This window comes from Oncorhynchus clarkii, chromosome 5 (assembly GCF_045791955.1).
Source record: "Oncorhynchus clarkii lewisi isolate Uvic-CL-2024 chromosome 5, UVic_Ocla_1.0, whole genome shotgun sequence".
Classification (NCBI taxonomy): domain Eukaryota; kingdom Metazoa; phylum Chordata; class Actinopteri; order Salmoniformes; family Salmonidae; genus Oncorhynchus; species Oncorhynchus clarkii.
In genome coordinates, this window is record NC_092151.1 from 84,353,347 (window position 1) to 84,374,038 (window position 20,692).

The 20,692-nt window shown below is 46.2% G+C and overlaps 1 protein-coding gene across 1 annotated transcript in view; it reads right to left on the minus strand.

The window, feature by feature from the left end:
• Nucleotides 1-20,692, minus strand: part of LOC139410261 (receptor tyrosine kinase-like orphan receptor 1) — a 294,716-nt gene that overhangs the window by 102,555 nt on the left and 171,469 nt on the right. Inside the window, exons 3-4 of the mRNA XM_071155734.1 lie at nt 6,529-6,816; nt 3,232-3,268 (exon numbers count right to left, since the gene is read on the minus strand). Coding sequence (XP_071011835.1) covers nt 3,232-3,268; nt 6,529-6,816 — 325 coding nt within the window. The remainder of the gene's footprint in view (nt 1-3,231; nt 3,269-6,528; nt 6,817-20,692) is intronic.

Genomic DNA, 20,692 nt, shown 5'->3' on the forward strand with positions numbered 1-20,692 from the left:
GACCAAGTACACCCATCAGTGACCACTAAAAACCTACAGGGAGAAAACCAAACCGCAAACCCTATGGGAAAACTGTACATCTTTCCCTGACCACAAAAGCAACAACTAGGAGCCTCAGTCAGTCTTACTCCAGCTAAACCAGGTGCTTCTCTACCCAGTCCACCTCCACAACCATGACTGACATTTTGACACATCAATAGAAAATACCAAAACAACCTCAGAGGCCGTCACATGCCACATGCCAACATTAGCTGACCCCATCTCTCTAATGTAGGTCTGCCCTGCCGCCCCTCTGACAGCTAATCAGCTGACAATGACACTAATGACGACCAACAGGGCTCATCCCCTGGCCCCAGTCAAAAGAGGCCCTGTTCTGTGTGATTTAATGAAAGGCCATAATGACTGTGTTTAAACCTGGGCCGACCAGCTGATTGTAGCCTATGCACAGAGGCAGGTCCTGGTGCTGTGGACTTCATTCAACATTAACATGCTCTGGTGCGTGGCCAGAGGGGAGAGTTGGCTGAGTCTCAGAGAGGGGCTGTGAGGGAGAAAATACACTTCACATCACTCCTGAGAGGTCATCTAGAGAAAGACAGCACAATATGGGAAGAACGTTTTGCAGGATATTTAACATGTGTAAATATTTGTATGAACATAACAAGATTCAACAACTGAGACATAAACTGAAGTTCCACAGACATGTGACTAACAGAAATTGAATAATGTGTCCCTGAACAAAGGGGGGGGGGGTCAAAATCAGAAGTAACAGTCAGTATCTGGTGTGGCCACCAGCTGCATTAAGTACTGCAGTGCATCTCCTCCTCATGGACTGCACCAGATTTGCCCGTTCTTGCTGTGAGACGTTAGCCCACTCTTCCACCAAGGCACCTGCAACTTCCCGGACATTTCTGGGGGGAATGGCCCTAGCCCTCACCCTCCGATCCAACAGGTCCCAGACTACTGGGCTCTTCGCTGGCCATGGCAGAACACTGACATTCCTGTCTTGCAGAAAATCACGCACAGAACGAGCAGTTTGGCTGGTGGCATTGTCAATTCTGGAGGGTCATGTCAGGATGAGCCTGCAGGAAGGGTACCACATGAGGGAGGAGGATGTCTTCCCTGTAATGCACAGCGTTGAGATTGCCTGCAATGAAAACAAGCTCATTCCGATGATGCTGTGACAGACCATGACGGAGCCTCCACCTCCAAATCGATCCCACTCCAGAGTACAGGCCTCGGTGTAACGCTCATTCCTTCGATGATAAGCGCGAATCCGACAATCAGCCTGGTGAGACAAAACCGTGACTTGTCAGTGAAGAGCACTTTTTGCCAGTCCTGTCTGATCCAGCGACGGTGGGTTTGTGCCCATAGGCGACGTTGTTGCCGGTGATGTCTGGTGAGGACCGGCCTTACAACAGGCCTACAAGCCCTCAGTCCAGCCTCTCTCAGCCTATTGCGGGCAGTCTGAGCACTGATGGAGGGATTGTGCGTTCCTGGTGTAACCCGGGCAGTTGTTGTTGCAATCCTGCACCTGTCCCGCAGGTGTGATGTTCGGATGTACCAATCCTGTGCAGGTGTTGTTACATGTGGTCTGCCATTGCGAGGACAATCAGTTGTCCGTCCTGTCTCCCTGTAGCGCTGTCTTAGGCGTCTCACAGTACGGACATTGCAATTTTTTGCCTTGGCCACATCAGCAGTCCTCCTGCCTCCTTGCAGCATGTAAAGCACGTTCACACAGATGAGCGGGGACCCTGGGCATCTTTCTTTTGGTGTTTTTCAGAGTCAGTAGAAATGCCTCTTTAGTGTCCTAAGTTTTCATAACTGTGACCTTAATTGCCTACCGTCTGTAAGCTGTTAGTGTCTTAACGACCATTCCACAGGTGCATGTTCATCAATTGTTTATGGTTCATTGAACAAGCATGGGAAACAGTGTTAAACCCTTTTCAATGAAGATCTGTGAAGTTATTTGGAAAGACTGGGTCCTGAAAAAGTGACGTTTCTTTTTATGCTGAGTTTAGTTGTGTGAGACCATGTACTGTAAGTGTGTATGCGTGTGTCTTTCTGTGTGTGTGTCGCTCTGTGTGTGTGTGTGTGTGTGTGTCTGTGTCTGTGTCTGTGTCTGTGGTTGTGGCTGTGTGAATTTCCCCATCATGCCAACCTGTTTGATGTTCCAATATACCCTGCCTTTTCCATGGAATATGGCTCGCTGCCTTGACATTGTACGTTTGTGTATGTGTGTGGAATATGGCTTGCTGCCTTGATGTTGTCATTGAGGAAAAATCCCCTTCCTTGGAACCAAAGAGATTGAAACTCTATAGAAAACAACATGCACATTTCTCCTATACAACTTCAGAGAGCTCTAAAGCAAACATCGATAATTCAATTTACTCTGTAAAACTCTGTACATGTATGTTTGCCAGTTAATAAACCATTGAGTAAATACACTCTCACTCCATATCCACATCACAGGACAGTCTACAGGAGAACGTGTTGAAATGAGGACACAAAGAGAGTTCAGAGGGTCCTAACACAGACTAGTGAACCAGGAGGAAAGTACACCATGGAAAGGGAGGATGAGGAGGGAGAGAGGATGAGCAGGAGGAGGAGGGAGAGGAGGAGCAGGAGGAGAAGAGAGAAGAGGATGAGAGAGAGAGGAGGAGGAGGAGCAGGAGGAGGGAGAGTCCAGTATAGTACAGTACAGTAGAGTACAGTACAGTAGAGTACAGTACAGTACAGTACAGTAGAGATTAGATCTGGTGATAAGATGCCTGTTTTCATTCTACTGTACCCTGAGCTGTCTCTACTGCACCTCTCTCTATTTACACTCAATCTATCTGACACAAGAGTCACACATCTACTTGAAGCAGCATCATCTTTAGAGGTTTGAGAGTTCACACTAAGGGAACCTGATCTGTCAATGATTCAGAGAAAAATCGTCAAGCTTTCCTCTGTCAAGCTCTGCAGTCCAAAAGAAGTCCATATAGTATGTGGCTGACGTGAAAGCCTTGGCCAGCCATCATGGAAACACTTTTCCTTTCACGACTATTAACTCATCACTTTATTTAACAACCTTTCCCCACGTTCTATCACATTAATGATTAGCTATCATCTCATTCATGTCTTCAGAGGTTTCTATCTTTATTCCCCTCTCTATCTGTTTGTAACAGGAGCCAGTGTTGGGTTGTGGTTAGTAAAAAAAAAAAATGGATGGACAGAATTGTTTTAACTTACGGATAGGGCCTCCCTGGCATTGGTGTAGGGAGTGGATCTGGAAAAGAAGACAGGGTGGATTTAAACAACAGGGGTAACAATTGTTACCAGACTTCTTCTCCATAGCTGCTAGAGCCATGCAGCCTAGCTCTGGCTAAACCACATGTTACCAGACGTCTTCTCCATAGCTGCTAGAGCCATGCAGCCTAGCTCTGGCTAAACCACATGTTACCAGACGTCTTCTCCATAGCTGCTAGAGCCATGCGGCCTAGTTCTGGCCCCAACCACATGTTACCAGACGTCTTCTCCATAGCTGCTAGAGCCATGCGGCCTAGCTCTGGCCCCAACCACATGTTACCAGACTTCTTCTCCAGAGCTGCTAGAGCCATGCAGCCTAGCTCTGGCTAAACCACATGTTACCAGACGTCTTCTCCATAGCTGCTAGAGCCATGCGGCCTAGTTCTGGCCCCAACCACATGTTACCAGACGTCTTCTCCATAGCTGCTAGAGCCATGCGGCATAGCTCTGGCTAAACCACATGTTACCAGACGTCTTCTCCATAGCTGCTAGAGCCATGCAACCTAGCTCTGGCTAAACCACATGTTACCAGACTTCTTCTCCATAGCTGCTAGAGCCATGCAGCCTAGCTCTGGCTAAACCACATGTTACCAGACGTCTTCTCCATAGCTGCTAGAGCCACGCAGCCTAGCTCTGGCTAAACCACATGTTACCAGACGTCTTCTCCATAGCTGCTAGAGCCATGCAGCCTAGCTCTGGCTAAACCACATGTTACCAGACGTCTTCTCCATAGCTGCTAGAGCCATGCGGCCTAGTTCTGGCCCCAACCACATGTTACCAGACGTCTTCTCCATAGCTGCTGGAGCCATGCAGCCTAGCTCTGGCCCCAACCACATGTTACCAGACGTCTTCTCCATCGCTGCTAGAGCCATGCAGCCTAGCTCTGGCCCCAACCACATGTTACCAGACGTCTTCTCCATAGCTGCTAGAGCCATGCAGCCTAGCTCTGGCTAAACCACATGTTACCAGACGTCTTCTCCATAGCTGCTAGAGCCATGCAGCCTAGCTCTGGCTAAACCACATGTTACCAGACGTCTTCTATATAGCTGCTAGAGCCATGCAGCCTACCTCTGGCTAAACCACATGTTACCAGACGTCTTCTCCATAGCTGCTAGAGCCATGCGGCATAGCTCTGGCTAAACCACATGTTACCAGACGTCTTCTCCATAGCTGCTAGAGCCATGCGGCCTAGCTCTGGCTAAACCACATGTTACCAGACGTCTTCTCCATAGCTGCTAGAGCCATGCGGCCTAGCTCTGGCTAAACCACATGTTACCAGACGTCTTCTCCATAGCTGCTAGAGCCATGCGGCCTAGCTCTGGCTAAACCACATGTTACCAGACGTCTTCTCCATAGCTGCTAGAGCCATGCGGCCTAGCTCTGGCTAAACCACATGTTACCAGACGTCTTCTCCATAGCTGCTAGAGCCATGCGGCCTAGCTCTGGCTAAACCACATGTTACCAGACGTCTTCTCCATAGCTGCTAGAGCCATGCAGCCTACCTCTGGCTAAACCACATGTTACCAGACGTCTTCTCCATAGCTGCTAGAGCTATGCAGCCTAGCTCTGGCTAAACCACATGTTACCAGACGTCTTCTCCATAGCTGCTAGAGCCATGCAGCCTAGCTCTGGCTAAACCACATGTTACCAGACGTCTTCTCCATAGCTGCTAGAGCCATGCGGCATAGCTCTGGCTAAATCACATGTTACCAGACATCTTCTCCATAGCTGCTAGAGCCATGCGGCCTAGCTCTGGCTAAACCACATGTTACCAGACGTCTTCTCCATAGCTGCTAGAGCCATGCGGCCTAGCTCTGGCTAAACCACATGTTACCAGACGTCTTCTCCATAGCTGCTAGAGCCATGCGGCCTAGCTCTGGCCCCAACCACATGTTACAAGACGTCTTCTCCATCGCTGCTAGAGTCATGCAGCCTACCTCTGGCTAAAGCACGTGTTACCAGACGTCTTCTCCATAGCTGCTAGAGCCATGCAGCCTAGCTCTGGCTAAACCACATGTTACCAGATGTCTTCTCCATAGCTGCTAGAGCCATGCAGCCTAGCTCTGGCTAAACCACATGTTACCAGACGTCTTCTCCATAGCTGCTAGAGCCATGCAGCCTAGCTCTGGCTAAACCACATGTTACCAGGCGTCTTCTCCATAGCTGCTAGAGCCATGCAGCCTAGCTCTGGCTAAACCACATGTTACCAGACGTCTTCTCCATAGCTGCCAGAGCCATGCGGCCTAGCTCTGGCCCCAACCACATGTTACCAGACGTCTTCTCCATAGCTGCTAGAGCCATGCGGCCTAGCTCTGGCCCCAACCACATGTTACCAGACGTCTTCTCCATAGCTGCTAGAGCCATGCAGCCTAGCTCTGGCCCCAACCACATGTTACCAGACGTCTTCTCCATAGCTGCTAGAGCCATGCAGCCTAGCTCTGGCTAAACCACATGTTACCAGATGTCTTCTCCATAGCTGCTAGAGCCATGCAGCCTAGCTCTGACCCCAACCACATGTTACCAGACGTCTTCTCCATAGCTGCTAGAGCCATGCAGCCTAGCTCTGGCCCCAACCACATGTTACCGGACGTCTTCTCCATAGCTGCTAGAGCCATGCAGCCTAGCTCTGGCCCCAACCACATGTTACCAGACGTCTTCTCCATAGCTGCCAGAGCCATGCAGCCTAGCTCTGGCCCCAACCACATGTTACCAGACGTCTTCTCCATAGCTGCTAGAGCCATGCGGCCTAGCTCTGGCTAAACCACATGTTACCAGACGTCTTCTCCATAGCTGCTAGAGCCATGCAGCCTAGCTCTGGCTAAACCACATGTTACCAGACGTCTTCTCCATAGCTGCTAGAGCCATGCAGCCTAGCTCTGGCCCCAACCACATGTTACCAGACGTCTTCTCCATAGCTGCTAGAGCCATGCAACCTAGCTCTGGCTAAACCACATGTTACCAGACGTCTTCCCCATAGCTGCTAGAGCCATGCGGCCTTGCTCTGGCCCCAACCACATGCAGATCTACACTAAGCTCATGCTATCAAAGCAGACAGTCAACTCTGACCTCTCTCCTAACTACTTTGAACATGCGTTGATTAGATAGACCAGACAGACAGCTTTAGATAATCACTCTAAATGCGTGAAATTGATTGGTTTGATTGATGGCATTAATAGCTGCTTCATTGGGGACTTCTAAACACTTCATAACAGTCTCAAAGCCTCGTTCTACTAGTCTTACCAAACTTGACGAAGAGTACTCCTGTGGTGGAGACGATGCCGTAGCTGTTAGTGGCCACACACTGGAAGTAGCCTGTGTCTGTAGTGTCCAGGTTACGGATGCGGAGGCGGGAGCCGTAGGGCGTTGGTCGGTAGGAGATCCGGCGAGGCTCCTGGACCACGGGGGCGTCGTTCTTCAGCCAGCGCACCGTGGGAGTGGGGTTACCGGACACACGACACAGCAGCTCTGCTGTCTGGCCCAGAGACGTGGTGATGTTGTTCATAGGAGCCTCCAGACGCAAGAAGAGAGCTGGGATGTAAGGGGGTGGGAGAGAGAGAATAAGATATGGACATTTTAATGGGAGCATTTAACGGGAGGGAAAGAGAGGGAGTGAGAGGGGGGAGAAAGAGAAAGATAGAGGGAAAATTAGATGTAGACATCAGTCTTTAATTGCTCTTGCTTTTTACATAAACCAATACGAAAGTAGGTCTATTAAACGGAGGACAGGGCCAGTCATCTCTTGGCAATGATTAGAACAAAGATAGACAAAGAGACAAGGAGAGATAGAGATAATAGAGAGAAACATTTCAAATATATTCATCACAGTAACTACATTGGAATTATTTATGTGAGTGGACATCCAACTCTAGATCAGGACTATATAAATAACATAATGTGGTCTATAAAAATATATTAAAGGATATACACTGAGTGGACAAAACATTAGGAACACCTGCTCTTTCCATGACATTACTGACCAGGTGAATTCAGGTGAAAGTTATCATTCCTTATTGATGGCACTTGTTAAATCCACTTCAATCAGTGTAGATGAAGGGGAGGAGACAGGTTGAAGAAGCCTTGAGACATGGATTGTGTCTGTGTGCCATTCAGAGGGTGAATGGACAAGACAAAATACTGAAGTGTCTTTGAACGGGGTATGGTAGCTGTGTTTTTGACACCTTCTAGAGTCCATGCATGGACTCTAGAAGGTGTCAAAAGCGTTCCACAGGGATGCTGACCCATGTTGACTCCAAATGCTTCCCACAGTTGTCCAGTTGGCTGGATGTCATTTGGGTGGTAGACCATTCTTGATACACAAGAGAAACTGAATTGAGTCTGTTCTGAAGGCAAAGGGGGAAGGAAGGGTGGATGACGACTCAATGGTAGGAAGGTGTTCTTAATGTTTTGTACATTCAGTGTATAAGTCCCATAACAATAATAGATGAAGATATTCCTTGGGGTCAGAACAGTACAACATATTTATATAGGCATAGAGTACGAGAAGTGGGTGTTTATCCAGTAACCTTTACTAAGTACAGTGTACATCCTGAGACAAATCAGATCAACAGAGAACTGTTATGATGTGTAATCATTCAATTTATATGAAAGGATTAAGCAATAAACGCATCCACTAATGGAATGGCCAGCTGAAAAGATGAATTATTATTTCTAAAAGTTCTAAGAGCTCAATCTGACTGTACTGAGAAGACATCCAAGGCTTTTACCACAACCTTGAGTTCAGTCATCTGGACCCTCCTCAAACAAGGTTTCAACTCTCCCACATCTCTATGGTTTAACTCCCCCTGAAGTTCTTTTTCCATCTCTGAATAACACTTCTCATAAATGACTCTAATCTGTGTGTGTGTGTGTGTGTGTGTGTGTGTGTGTGTGTGTGTGTGTGTGTGTGTGTGTGTGTGTGTGTGTGTGTGTGTGTGTGTGTGTGTGTGTGTGTGTGTGTGTGTGTGCAATAAACTCACTCCAACTGCCGGGTTGGAATCCTTCACAAGATATTTTGTGGTTGCCGCTGTGGTCACAAATGATCAGCCGTTTCACCATGGCTATGTGTTCATGTCTGTGTTCATGTCTGTGTGTTCATGTCTGTGTTCATGTCTGTGTTCATGTCTGTGTGTTCATGTCTGTGTGTTCACGTCTGTGTGTTCACGTCTGTGTGTTCACGTCTGTGTGTTCAACTCTGTGTGTTCATGTCTGTGTGTTCATGTCTGTGTCTTCATGTCTGTGTGTTCATGTCTGTGTGTTCATGTCTGTGTTCATGTCTGTGTGTTCATGTCTGTGTGTTCATGTCTGTGTTCATTTCTGTGTGTTCATGTCTGTGTGTTCATGTCTGTGTGTTCATGTCTGTGTGTTCATGTCTGTGTCTTCATGTCTGTGTGTTCATGTCTGTGTGTTCATGTCTGTGTTCATGTCTGTGTGTTCATGTCTGTGTGTTCATGTCTGTGTTCATTTCTGTGTGTTCATGTCTGTGTGTTCATGTCTGTGTGTTCATGTCTGTGTGTTCATGTCTGTGTGTTCATGTCTGTGTCTTCATGTCTGTGTGTTCATGTCTGTCTTCATGTCTGTGTGTTCATGTCTGCGTCTTCATGTCTGTGTGTTCATGTCTGTGTTCATGTCTGTGTGTTCATGTCTGTGTGTTCATGTCTGTGTGTTCATGTCTGTGTCTTCATGTCTGTGTGTTCATGTCTGTCTTCATGTCTGTGTGTTCATGTCTGTGTCTTCATGTCTGTGTGTTCATGTCTGTGTTCATGTCTGTGTGTTCATGTCTGTGTGTTCATGTCTGTGTGTTCATGTCTGTGTGTTCATGTCTGTGTCTTCATTTCTGTGTGTTCACATCTGTGTGTTCACGTCTGTGTGTTCACGTCTGTGTCTTCACGTCTGTGTGTTCACGTCTGTGTGTTCACGTCTGTGTGTTCACGTCTGTGTGTTCACGTCTATGTGTTCATGTCTATGTTTTGCCAGAGGGGTTTTCAGGAGCACTAAAGTCATATAAAACCTTAGAACTTCCCTCTCCTCTCCAGAAGTTGCCTGGTCTTACTGGTGGGTCAACATGAACAGGACAGTCCAACATTCTGCAGCATGATACACAGCAAAACACTGGACCTGTTTGTGGGTGTTTAGCAAGGTTATTATAGTTTTGTGTTTATAAATTCGTTTTTATTTCTATTCATTTTTGTTTGTTTTATAAATTCTGTTTAGTTTCTGTTAGTTTTCAGACCTAATTTAATAGTTTTTATTTAGATTAAGTTTAAATATATGTATATAAATAAATGTATAAATATATTTAATTTTCAAATTTATATTATTTTGTTTCAGTTTTAGATTTATGGGCTAGGTTTCCATCCAATTGTGATGGATTTTTATGCAAATATTCTAAAATCAGCATAAATAAATACATGATGGGATATGGATAAGATCCTTTTGATAATTGGCAACAATCATCGATCATCATGTGTCCCGCATTCAAATAATACCCTTGATATTTATCAGATATTTGCATGAAGCACATCACTGTGCACTTAACCACCATAAGTTATGAAGTTATTAAATAAATTATGACATTCATCATAACTTATTTAATCTGTCTATAAAATCTTAATGTCTTTCCATGTCATGTTGGTACAACGGAACATAATGTCGGGTGACTCCAAGCTTACTTCAACGTGATGGTTATTTTTGTGCATAACATTTGTGCATAAATACATTTCCACCGAAATTGTCGCATAACCTACCAAAACATTATCCACAATTCTACAGCGTATTTTGTTCTGTCGACATTGGGACATTTTACAGGCAAATTTGCTGTTTCCATCAGGCCTGTTGTTTTGTTATGCATCATAATTAATCCGCATGAAATGGTTGGATGGAAAGACTATGAGCCATTTGTGTTCTCTAGTTTTTGGGTGTTTTTTGTGATGCCACTTCTTGCAACTTGGGGCAGTAATACATAAGGTGATGGGTCAGGTTATAGGTTAGGTTTAAATGATTAAGTCAGTCTGAATGTGACTTGGACGGTGGTGTAGTGGTACCTGGAGAAGTGGGGATACTCTAATGCCTGGTGAAGGAACGGCACCGTGTTTGAAAAATTATGTTCTATATTAAAAATAAATAATAATAATGGTCTAGTTGCCCTTTAATTCAATTGCGGATCGAACAAGAGACCTGGCTAGCGGTGTTTCTGTAGGCTACTGTACAATAGGCCTACAGAGTACATGTGATTGATACAAATCATCTTTATAGCATTGTGTCAGGTAGGCCTACCGTGCAGTCAACATTTAATTGGGAAGATTTTTGGGGGAAAGCCTTTCGAAAATTTCATTCAAACAGCGCATGATAACTGAATTTTTCAACACCTGGTTTGCATACCCATTGTTGCCTTAGTTAGCATTTACTGGTAGATATCATCAGTTGAAACGTCTTTCCTACGTAAACTACCCGCTACCGATATCATTCATCTGTGAGCTGCTCCAAGCAACAACAAAGCTGAGAGCTATGTGCACTTTCTGCCTGACAGATGATATTCTGCTGAGACTAGGTGTGTAGCGCACGTGAATATATTTCACGTGTTTAGCGATTGTGTAGACTACTTTGTGTCTGGTTTCTCTATTGTACTACATAATTGATAAATCATATACCTATACTACACTACTTTGATATGCATCAGTGGGGGGTTACGAAGTGAGCACACACAAAGCCCACATGGGTTTCCGGCGTGTACCTGCGTGTACCCTCCACTACACCACTGAACTTAGATTTGAAAGGAATAGCACCGAGACTGGTAGAAGGAAACTCTCTCTCACCCATGTTCACATTATTCCAATGATTTTTAACTTTAGTAGTGCATGTAAGAATAATCACGTTAGCTACCTAAATGTTTTTTCCACTGTTTGCTAGTGATAGCTAGTGTTAGTGATGCAGTGTGCTTGGTCCACACAGACTCAGAATGCCTATGGGAACTAAACTAGCTCCTTGCCAGGGACTCCCAGTGATGGAACACATTCCTGGCTCTGCTAGATTCCATAACTCAACAGAACAGACACACAACTCCAAAAGAAAAAATATGAATATCTGTGTGTGTTTGCATGTGTGTCTGTGTCTATTTGTATAATACAGATATACTGTACCAATACATTTTGGGCTTCTATGAAGTATGTAGTGTGTAGGCCTATATTATTTTCAGTGTGTGAAACTGAGTGTTCCATGTGTTCTATGTGGTCACATGACATGAAGTCTCAGTGACCCAGGGGTGCAGAGCAGAGCTAGCTGATTTCTGTCCAACTACACACCTCAGAAAGCACTTCCTGCTCTGTGCTCTGTGCAGTATTGGCTATAGGCATCAAGGTCAACCTTTTCAACAGGGAAGGAAAACACCAGACTGCTCTCTATTTCTCAGTCTCCCTCCCTCTCCCTCTCTCCCCATCTCTCATAACAATGTATTACAAATGCTGTGATGACGAATGCTGCATTTAACAAATGCTGTAATGCTTATGGCTGCAGCGGTCATGAAATTGTGTCACCAGGTGATTGTCAAGCAAATAACTGCCGGTCTCATGGTAATTGACCGTTAATGAACATCTACACATTTAGCATCTCCTGGCTTCTACACTGATGCAGACCATTGGAACATCTACATATGAAAAAAGTATAATAAATCCATGTAATATAGCCTACACGTTCACAGTAAATCCATTATTTATTTTAGACAGGTCTAAAGAAACACGATATGAAGAAAATCTAGTCTATTTCAGTAGAACAATAGTCTGAGTTGTCCTTATGTTATGCCCTGATCTGGCTATGCCATATGGCTGTGTGCTACACTAGTTCATTGAACAGATATGCTTAGAGTTCCAAGGCATTATATTACAGTTTATTATAGAAAGGATATATTTTCCAAAAGAGGAGGGAGTCCGCACATACCGCCCCTAATCTGTGTTGAGCGGTTAACAAAGAAACAGGTACTCCTATATGCTTAATGCTTAATAATTCCCTTCTCCCGGCTGCATGTCGAAGCACCTCTCACATGGCTCTCTGTCACCTGATCGGATCTTTCTCACAGGATACAAGTGAAGACAGACACATCGGGGACGCAACTGAGCACGTTGTTATCCAATTCCGAGGCGCATATTGAAGATATTGGAAGAGCTGTCCACATTTACTTTTCATCAGCCAACAAGATGAGTAGCTCTAATGAACAGCAAAATGAACTCAGCATTCTTGACCGCAGATCAGCAGTTCCAAACGCTGTCAGAGACCAGGAATTCCACATGGAACACTAAATTAGAAGGGTTGCAGCCAAGGGGTGGGGAAAGTCTGTAAAGCCCACAGGGAGAGGAGCAAACAGGTATAGAAAACAGACACATAGTTGCTAAAGCTACAAAAGTCCAGAAACATATGTCTCTGAATCTTTGAGGCAGAGGTACATTCGGTCCTCCACGTCACCTGCCTCCTCAAGTTATTTTTTTGTGAAGAAGAAGGAGGGTGGTCTGCGTCCGTGCATTGACTATAGAGGTCTAAATTCTATTACGGTGGGGTATAGTTACCCCGCTACCTCTTATCGCTACGGCGACTGAGTCATTTCACGGAGCACGCTTCTTCACAAAACTGGATCTCAGGAGCACGTATAACTTGGTGCGCATCAGGGAAGGAGATGAGTGGAAGACAGCGTTTAGTACCACATCCTGCCATTATGAGTACCTCGTCATGCCGTATGGGTTGAAGAATGCCCCAGCAGTCTTCCAATCCTTGGTAGACAAGATTCTCAGGGACCTGCACGGGCAGGGTGTGGTGGCGTATATCGATGACATCTTGATACATTCAGCCACACACGCCGCGCGTGTGTCTCTGGTGCGCAGAGTACTATACCTATACGTCAAGGCTGAGAAGTGCGTGTTCTCCCAACAGGCCGTCTCCTTCCTGGGTTATCGCATTTCCACTTCAGGGTTGGTGATGGAGTGTGACCGCATTGCAGCCGTGCGCCGTTGGCCGACTCCCACCACGGTAAAGGAGGTGCAGTGGTTTTTAGGGTCTGCCAATTACTACCGGAGGTTTATCCGGGGTTTTGGGCAGGTGGCTGCTCCCATTACCTCACTGCTGAAGGGGGGGCCGGTGGGTCTACGGTGGTCGGTTGAGGCGGACAGAGCATTTAGTCGCTTGAAGACTCTGTTTACCTCGGCTCCCGTGCTGGCTCATCCGGACCCCTCTTTGGCATTCATGGTGGGGGTGGACGCATCCGAGGCTGGGATTGGAGCAGTGCTCTCACAGCGCTCGGGCGCGCCACTCAAGCTCCACCCCTGCTCTTTCTTTTTGAAGAAGCTCAGCCCGGCGGAGCGAAACTATGACGTGGGGGACCGAGAGTTGCTGGCTGATGTAAAAGCCCTGAAAGTGTGGAGTCAGTGGCTTGAGGGGGCTCAACACCCTTTTCTCATCTGGACTGACCACCGTAATCTGGAGTACATCCGGTCGGCAAGGAGACTGAACCCCCGCCAGGCAAGGTGGCCATGTTTTTCACCAGATTCAGATTTACGATATCCTATAGATATCTGTATGATACAGAGGAGCGGTCCATCGATTCCACCCCCATACTTCTGGCCTCTTGTCTGGTGGCGACGGTGGTGGGCGCGCGGACATCGAGCGGGCATCTCGGTTAGAGCCTACCCCACCTCAGTGCCCAGCTGGACGAAGAACGTCCCGCTTGGTGTCCGTGATAGGTTGATTCGGTGAGCGCACACATTACCCTCCTCTGGTCATCCGGGTATTGATAGGACGTTGCGGAGCCTTAGGGGGAAGTACTGTTGGCCCACTTTAGCTAAGGACGTGAGGGTTTATGTCTCCTCCTGTTCAGTGTGCGCTCAGTGCAAGGCTCCTAGACACCTGCCCAGAGGGAAGTTACAACTCCTCCCCGTTCCACAGCGGACTTGGTCACACCTGTCGGTAGACTTCCTGACCGATCTACCTCTTTCACAGGGAAACGCTACGATCCTGGTCGTTGTGGATCGTTTCTCTAAGCCCTGTTGTCTCCTCCCTCTGCCCGGTCTCCCTACGGCCCTACAGACTGTGGAGGCCCTGTTTACTCACATCTTCCGGCACTACGGGGTGCCTGAGGACATAGTTTCTGATCGGGGTCAGGGAGGGGGGTACTGTCACGACTGTGGTGGCTCCTCTCCCTGATCGGGCGGTGCTCAGCGGTCTTTGTGCGGGATTGTTTTCTGTGGTGACGTTATTTAGGGGTGCATGTCTGCACCACAGGGTTTCTTTTCTCTCGGAAGTTGTGCCATTTTGGTATTAAGTTTAGTAGTAGAGGTTTCTCCTCCGTGTGTGTTACGCTTTATTCCCTGTGTGTGTGGCAATCTCATTTTGGGCGTGTTTTAGTCCCATGATGTGGTTGTGTTGGGACTGCTCTTTAAACTTTTGCCACTGGGATTTCCTTGCTCTCCTGCTCCTGATTCCTGCACCTCCCTCCGTTAGGAGGCATCGTAACAGTAGCATTAGCCATCCACAAGCTTCCCACAATACGTTGGGTGAATTTTGGCCCATTCCTCCTGACAGAGCTGCTGTAACTGAGTCAGGTTTGTAGGCCTCCTTGCTCACACACGCTCTTTCAGTTCTGCCCACAAATGTTCTATTGGATTGAAGTCAGGGCTTTGTGATGGCCACTCCAATAGCTTGACTTTGTTGTCCTTAAGCCATTTTGCCACAACTTTGGAAGTATGCTTGGGGTCATTGTCCATTTGGAAGACCCATTTGCGACCAAGCTTTAACTTCCTGACTGATGTCTTGAGATGTTGCTTCAATATATCCACATAATTTTCCTCCCTCATGATGCCATCTATTTTGTGAAGTGCACCAGTCCATCCTGCAGCAAAGCACCCACACAACAAGATGCTGCCACCCCCGTGCTTCACGGTTGGGATGGTGTTCTTCGGCTTGCAAGCCTCCCACTTTTTCCTCCAAACATAACAATGGTCATTATGGCCAAACAGTTCTATTTTTGTTTCATCAGACCAGAGGATGTTTCTTCAAAAAGTACGATCTTTGTCCCCATGTGCAGTTGCAAACCGTAGTCTGGCTTTTTTATGGCGGTTTTGGAGCAAACGCTTCTTCCTTGTTGAGTGGCCTTTCAGGTAATGTCGACATAGAACTCGTTTTACTGTGGATATAGATACTTTTGTACCTGTTTCCTCCAGCATCTTCACAAGGTCCTTTGCTGTTGTTCTGGGATTGATTTGCACTTCGTACCAAAGTATGTTCATCTCTAGGAGACAGAACGCGTCTCCTTCCGGAGCGGTAAGATGGCTGCGTGGTCCCATGGTGTTTATACTTATGTAATATTGTTTGTACAGATGAATGTAGTACCTTCAGGCGTTTGGAAATTGCTCCCAAGGATGAACCAGACTTGTGGAGGGCTAATGTTTTTTCTGAGGTCTTGGTTGATTTCTTTAGATTTTTCCTTGATGTCAAGCAAAGAGGCATTGAGTTTGAAGGTAGGCCTTGAAATACATCCACAGGTACACCTCCAATTGACTCAAATTATGTCAATTATTGTCACGCCCTGACCTTAGAGAGCCTTTTTGTGTCTCTATTTGGTTTGGTCAGGGTGTGATTTGGGCTGGGCATTCAATGTTTTGTTATCTATGATTTTGTATTTCTATATTTTGGCCGGGTATGGTTCTCAATCAGGGACAGCTGTCTATCGTTGTCTCTGATTGGGAACCATACTTAGGTAGCCCTTTTTCCCTCCTTTCTTTGTGGGAAGTTGACTTTGTTTAGGGCACATAGCCTTTAGCTTCACGGTTTGTTTTGTAGTGTTTATTGTTTTTGTCGGCGTCATATAAATAAATAATATGTACGCTCACGACGCTGCATCTTGGTCCTCCTCCTTCAACAGCCGTGACAATTATCCTATCAGAAGCTTCTAAAGCCATGACATCATTTTCTGGAATTTTCCAAGCTGTTTCAAGGCACACTCAACTTAGTGTATGTAAACTTCTGACCCACTGGAATTGTGATACAGTGAAATAATATGTCTGTAAACAATTGTTGGAAAATTACTTGTGTCATGCACAAAGTAGATGTCCTAACCAACTTGCCAAAACTATAGTTTGTTAACAAGATTGTGAATGTATGAGTGTGTGTCAGGGTCAGATTCTTCTAGGGCTGAGTGATATGGCCAAAATATATCACAATATTTGTATAATTTTTATCATTTCTAAACAGGAAGGCCATGCTGACTGATAGGAGTGTTTATAAACAGGAGAGCCATGCTGACTGATAGTAGTGTTTATAAACAGGAGGGCCATGCTGACCGATAGTAGTGTTTATAAACAGGAGGGCCATGCTGACCGATAGTAGTGTTTATAAACAGGAGGGCCATGCTGACCGATAGGAGTGTTTATAAACAGGAGGGCCATGCTGACTGATAGTAGTGTTTATAAACAGGAGGGCCATGCTGACTGATAGGAGTGTTTATAAACAGGAGAGCCATGCTGACCGATAGTAGTGTTTATAAACAGGAGGGCCATGCTGACTGATAGTAGTGTTTATAAACAGGAGGGCTGTGCTGACCGATAGGAGTGTTTATAAACAGGAGGGCTGTGCTGACCGATAGGAGTGTTTATAAACAGGAGGGCCGTGCTGACCGATAGGAGTGTTTATAAACAGGAGGGCCGTGCTGACCGATAGGAGTGTTTATAAACAGGAGGGCCGTGCTGACCGATAGGAGTGTTTATAAACAGGAGAGCCGTGCTGACCGATAGTAGTGTTTATAAACAGGAGGGCCGTGCTGACTGATAGTAGTGTTTATAAACAGGAGAGCCGTGCTGACCGATAGTAGTGTTTATAAACAGGAGGGCCATGCTGACTGATAGGAGTGTTTATAAACAGGAGAGCCGTGCTGACCGATAGGAGTGTTTATAAACAGGAGGGCCATGCTGATAGTAGTGTTTATAAACAGGAGGGCCATGCTGACCGATAGTAGTGTTTATAAACAGGAGGGCCGTGCTGACCGATAGGAGTGTTTATAAACAGGAGAGCAATGCTGACCGATAGGAGTGTTTATAAACAGGAGGGCCATGCTGATAGTAGTGTTTATAAACAGGAGGGCCATGCTGACCGATAGGAGTGTTTATAAACAGGAGGGCCATGCTGACCGATAGGAGTGTTTATAAACAGGAGAGCCATGCTGACCGATAGGAGTGTTTATAAACAGGAGGGCCATGCTGACCGATAGGAGTGTTTATAAACAGGAGGGTTGTACTGACAGTAATAATCAGGAGGGTTGTACTGACAGTAATAATCAGGAGGGTTGTACTGACAGTAATAATCAGGAGGGTTGTACTGACAGTAATAATCAGGAGGGTTGTACTGACAGTAATAATCCGGAGGGTTGCAATGACAGTAATAATCAGGAGGGTTGTAATGACAGTAATAATCAGGAGGGTTGTACTGACAGTGATAATCAGGAGGGTTGTACTGACAGTGATAATCAGGAGGGTTGTAATAACAGTAATAATCAGGAGGGTTGTAATGACAGTAATAATCAGGAGGGTTGTACTGACAGTAATAATCAGGAGGGTTGTAATGACAGTAATAATCAGGAGGGTTGTAATGACAGTGATAATCAGGAGGGTTGTACTGACAGTAATAATCAGGAGGGTTGTACTGACAGTGATAATCAGCAGGGCTGTAATGGCAGTAATAATCAGGAGGGTTGTAATGACAGTAATAATCAGGAGAGTTGTAAGGACATATGTCAGAGAGACATAAAACCTTGCTTATTAACTTTCTAACCTGCGTTGGGTAGAGGGGATGGGAGCTATGAATCACCTCTGACTTAACAAGGGGCCTGAGGAGGCCAATAGGGGCCACTGGCCACATGGTCCTCAGCTGCCAGGCTGAAACACACACATGTGGAATGGACCAGAGTGTGTCTATAGACCTCGTGTCAGCCGAGGACAGAAAGTGGTGTGATCATATGAGCTGGTTGATGAAAAGAGAGAAAGTCTACATCTCAATTATCCACCCTTCTCTCAAAGTGTACACTTACACACTCCCCATCTTGGATTTAACAATTGTGGAAACTCCCTCCAGCTAAAGCTTACACCACTGATGGGGAGTGTGCAAGTGCACACTTTGAGAGAAGTTTGGAGAATCAGGACACAGCCTCAGTTGCCCTGTTTAGCCTCAATCGGTGCCATACGGTCACTGAGATATAGCTTCACTGTCTGCCATACGGTCACTGAGATATAGCTTCACTGTCTGCCATACGGTCACTGAGATATAGCTTCACTGTCTGCCATACAGTCACTGAGATATAGCTTCACTGTCTGCCATACGGTCACTGAGATATAGCCTCACTGTCTGCCATACGGTCACTGAGATATAGCTTCACTGTCTGCCATACGGTCACTGAGATATAGCTTCACTGTCTGCCATACGGTCACTGAGATATAGCTTCACTGTCTGCCATACGGTCACTGAGATATAGCTTCACTGTCTGCCATACGGTCACTGAGATATAGCCTCACTGTCTGCCATACGGTCACTGAGATATAGCTTCACTGTCTGCCATACGGTCACTGAGATATAGCTTCACTGTCTGCCATACGGTCACTGAGATATAGCTTCACTGTCTGCCATACAGTCACTGAGATATAGCCTCACTGTCTGCCATACGGTCACTGAGATATAGCCTCACTGTCTGCCATACGGTCACTGAGATATAGCTTCACTGTCTGCCATACGGTCACTGAGATATAGCTTCACTGTCTGCCATACGGTCACTGAGATATAGCTTCACTGTCTGCCATACGGTCACTGAGATATAGCTTCACTGTCTGCCATACGGTCACTGAGATATAGCTTCACTGTCTGCCATACGGTCACTGAGATATAGCTTCACTGTCTGCCATACGGTCACTGAGATATAGCTTCACTGTCTGCCATACGGTCACTGAGATATAGCCTCACTGTCTGCCATACGGTCACTGAGATATAGCTTCACTGTCTGCCATACGGTCACTGAGATATAGCTTCACTGTCTGCCATACGGTCACTGAGATATAGCTTCACTGTCTGCCATACGGTCACTGAGATATAGCTTCACTGTCTGCCATACGGTCACTGAGATATAGCTTCACTGTCTGCCATACGGTCACTGAGATATAGCTTCACTGTCTGCCATACGGTCACTGAGATATAGCTTCACTGTCTGCCATACGGTCACTGAGATATAGCTTCACTGTCTGCCATACGGTCACTGAGATATAGCTTCACTGTCTGCCATACGGTCACTGAGATATAGCCTCACTGTCTGCCATACGGTCACTGAGATATAGCTTCACTGTCTGCCATACGGTCACTGAGATATAGCTTCACTGTCTGCCATACGGTCACTGAGATATAGCTTCACTGTCTGCCATACGGTCACTGAGATATAGCTTCACTGTCTGCCATATGGTCACTGAGATATAGCTTCACTGTCTGCCATACGGTCACTGAGATATAGCTTCACTGTCTGCCATACGGTCACTGAGATATAGCTTCACTGTCTGCCATACGGTCACTGAGATATAGCTTCACTGTCTGCCATACGGTCACTGAGATATAGCTTCACTGTCTGCCATATGGTCACTGAGATTTAGCCTCACTTTCTGCCATACGGTCACTGACATATAGCCTCACTGTCCGCACAAAGTGAGGACTATGTAGAAAAGGTTTGACGAGATCAGTGTGGAAGAACTTGACTGGCCTGCACAGAGCCCTGACCTCAACCCCATCGAAAACCTTTGGGATGAATTGGCATGCCGACTGTGAACCAGGCCTCATCGCCCAACATCAGTGCCCGACTTCACTAATGCTCTAGTGGGTGAATGGAAGAAAGTCCCCCCAGCAATGTTCCAACATCTAGTGGGAAGCCTTCCCAGCAAAGTGGAGGCTGTTATAGCAGCAAAGGGGGGACCAACTCCATATTAATGCCCATGATTTTGGAATGAGATGTTCGATGAGCAGGTATCCACATACTTTTGGTCATGTAGTTTATATTTTTCAATTCCCATAAAACTTTTTCAAAAAGGCATAAAAGAAACAACCAATGTCAGTGGAGGGCCAGTAGGAGGCACATTTCCATTGGTCTAAAAAATGATTGGGGACATTGCCCTGTGATGGGTGCCGTCTTTCGGGGGGGTCTTTAAACGGGTGTCCTGACTCACTGTGGTTACTAAAGATCCCATGGCACTTATCGTAAGAGTAGGGTTGTTAACCCCGGTGTTCTGGATAAATTCCCAATCTGGCTCTCATACCATCATGGCCACCTAATCACTCCCAGCTTCCAATTGGCTCATTCATAACCCCTCCTTTCCCCTGTCACTATTCCCCAGGTCGTTGCTGTAAATGGCAA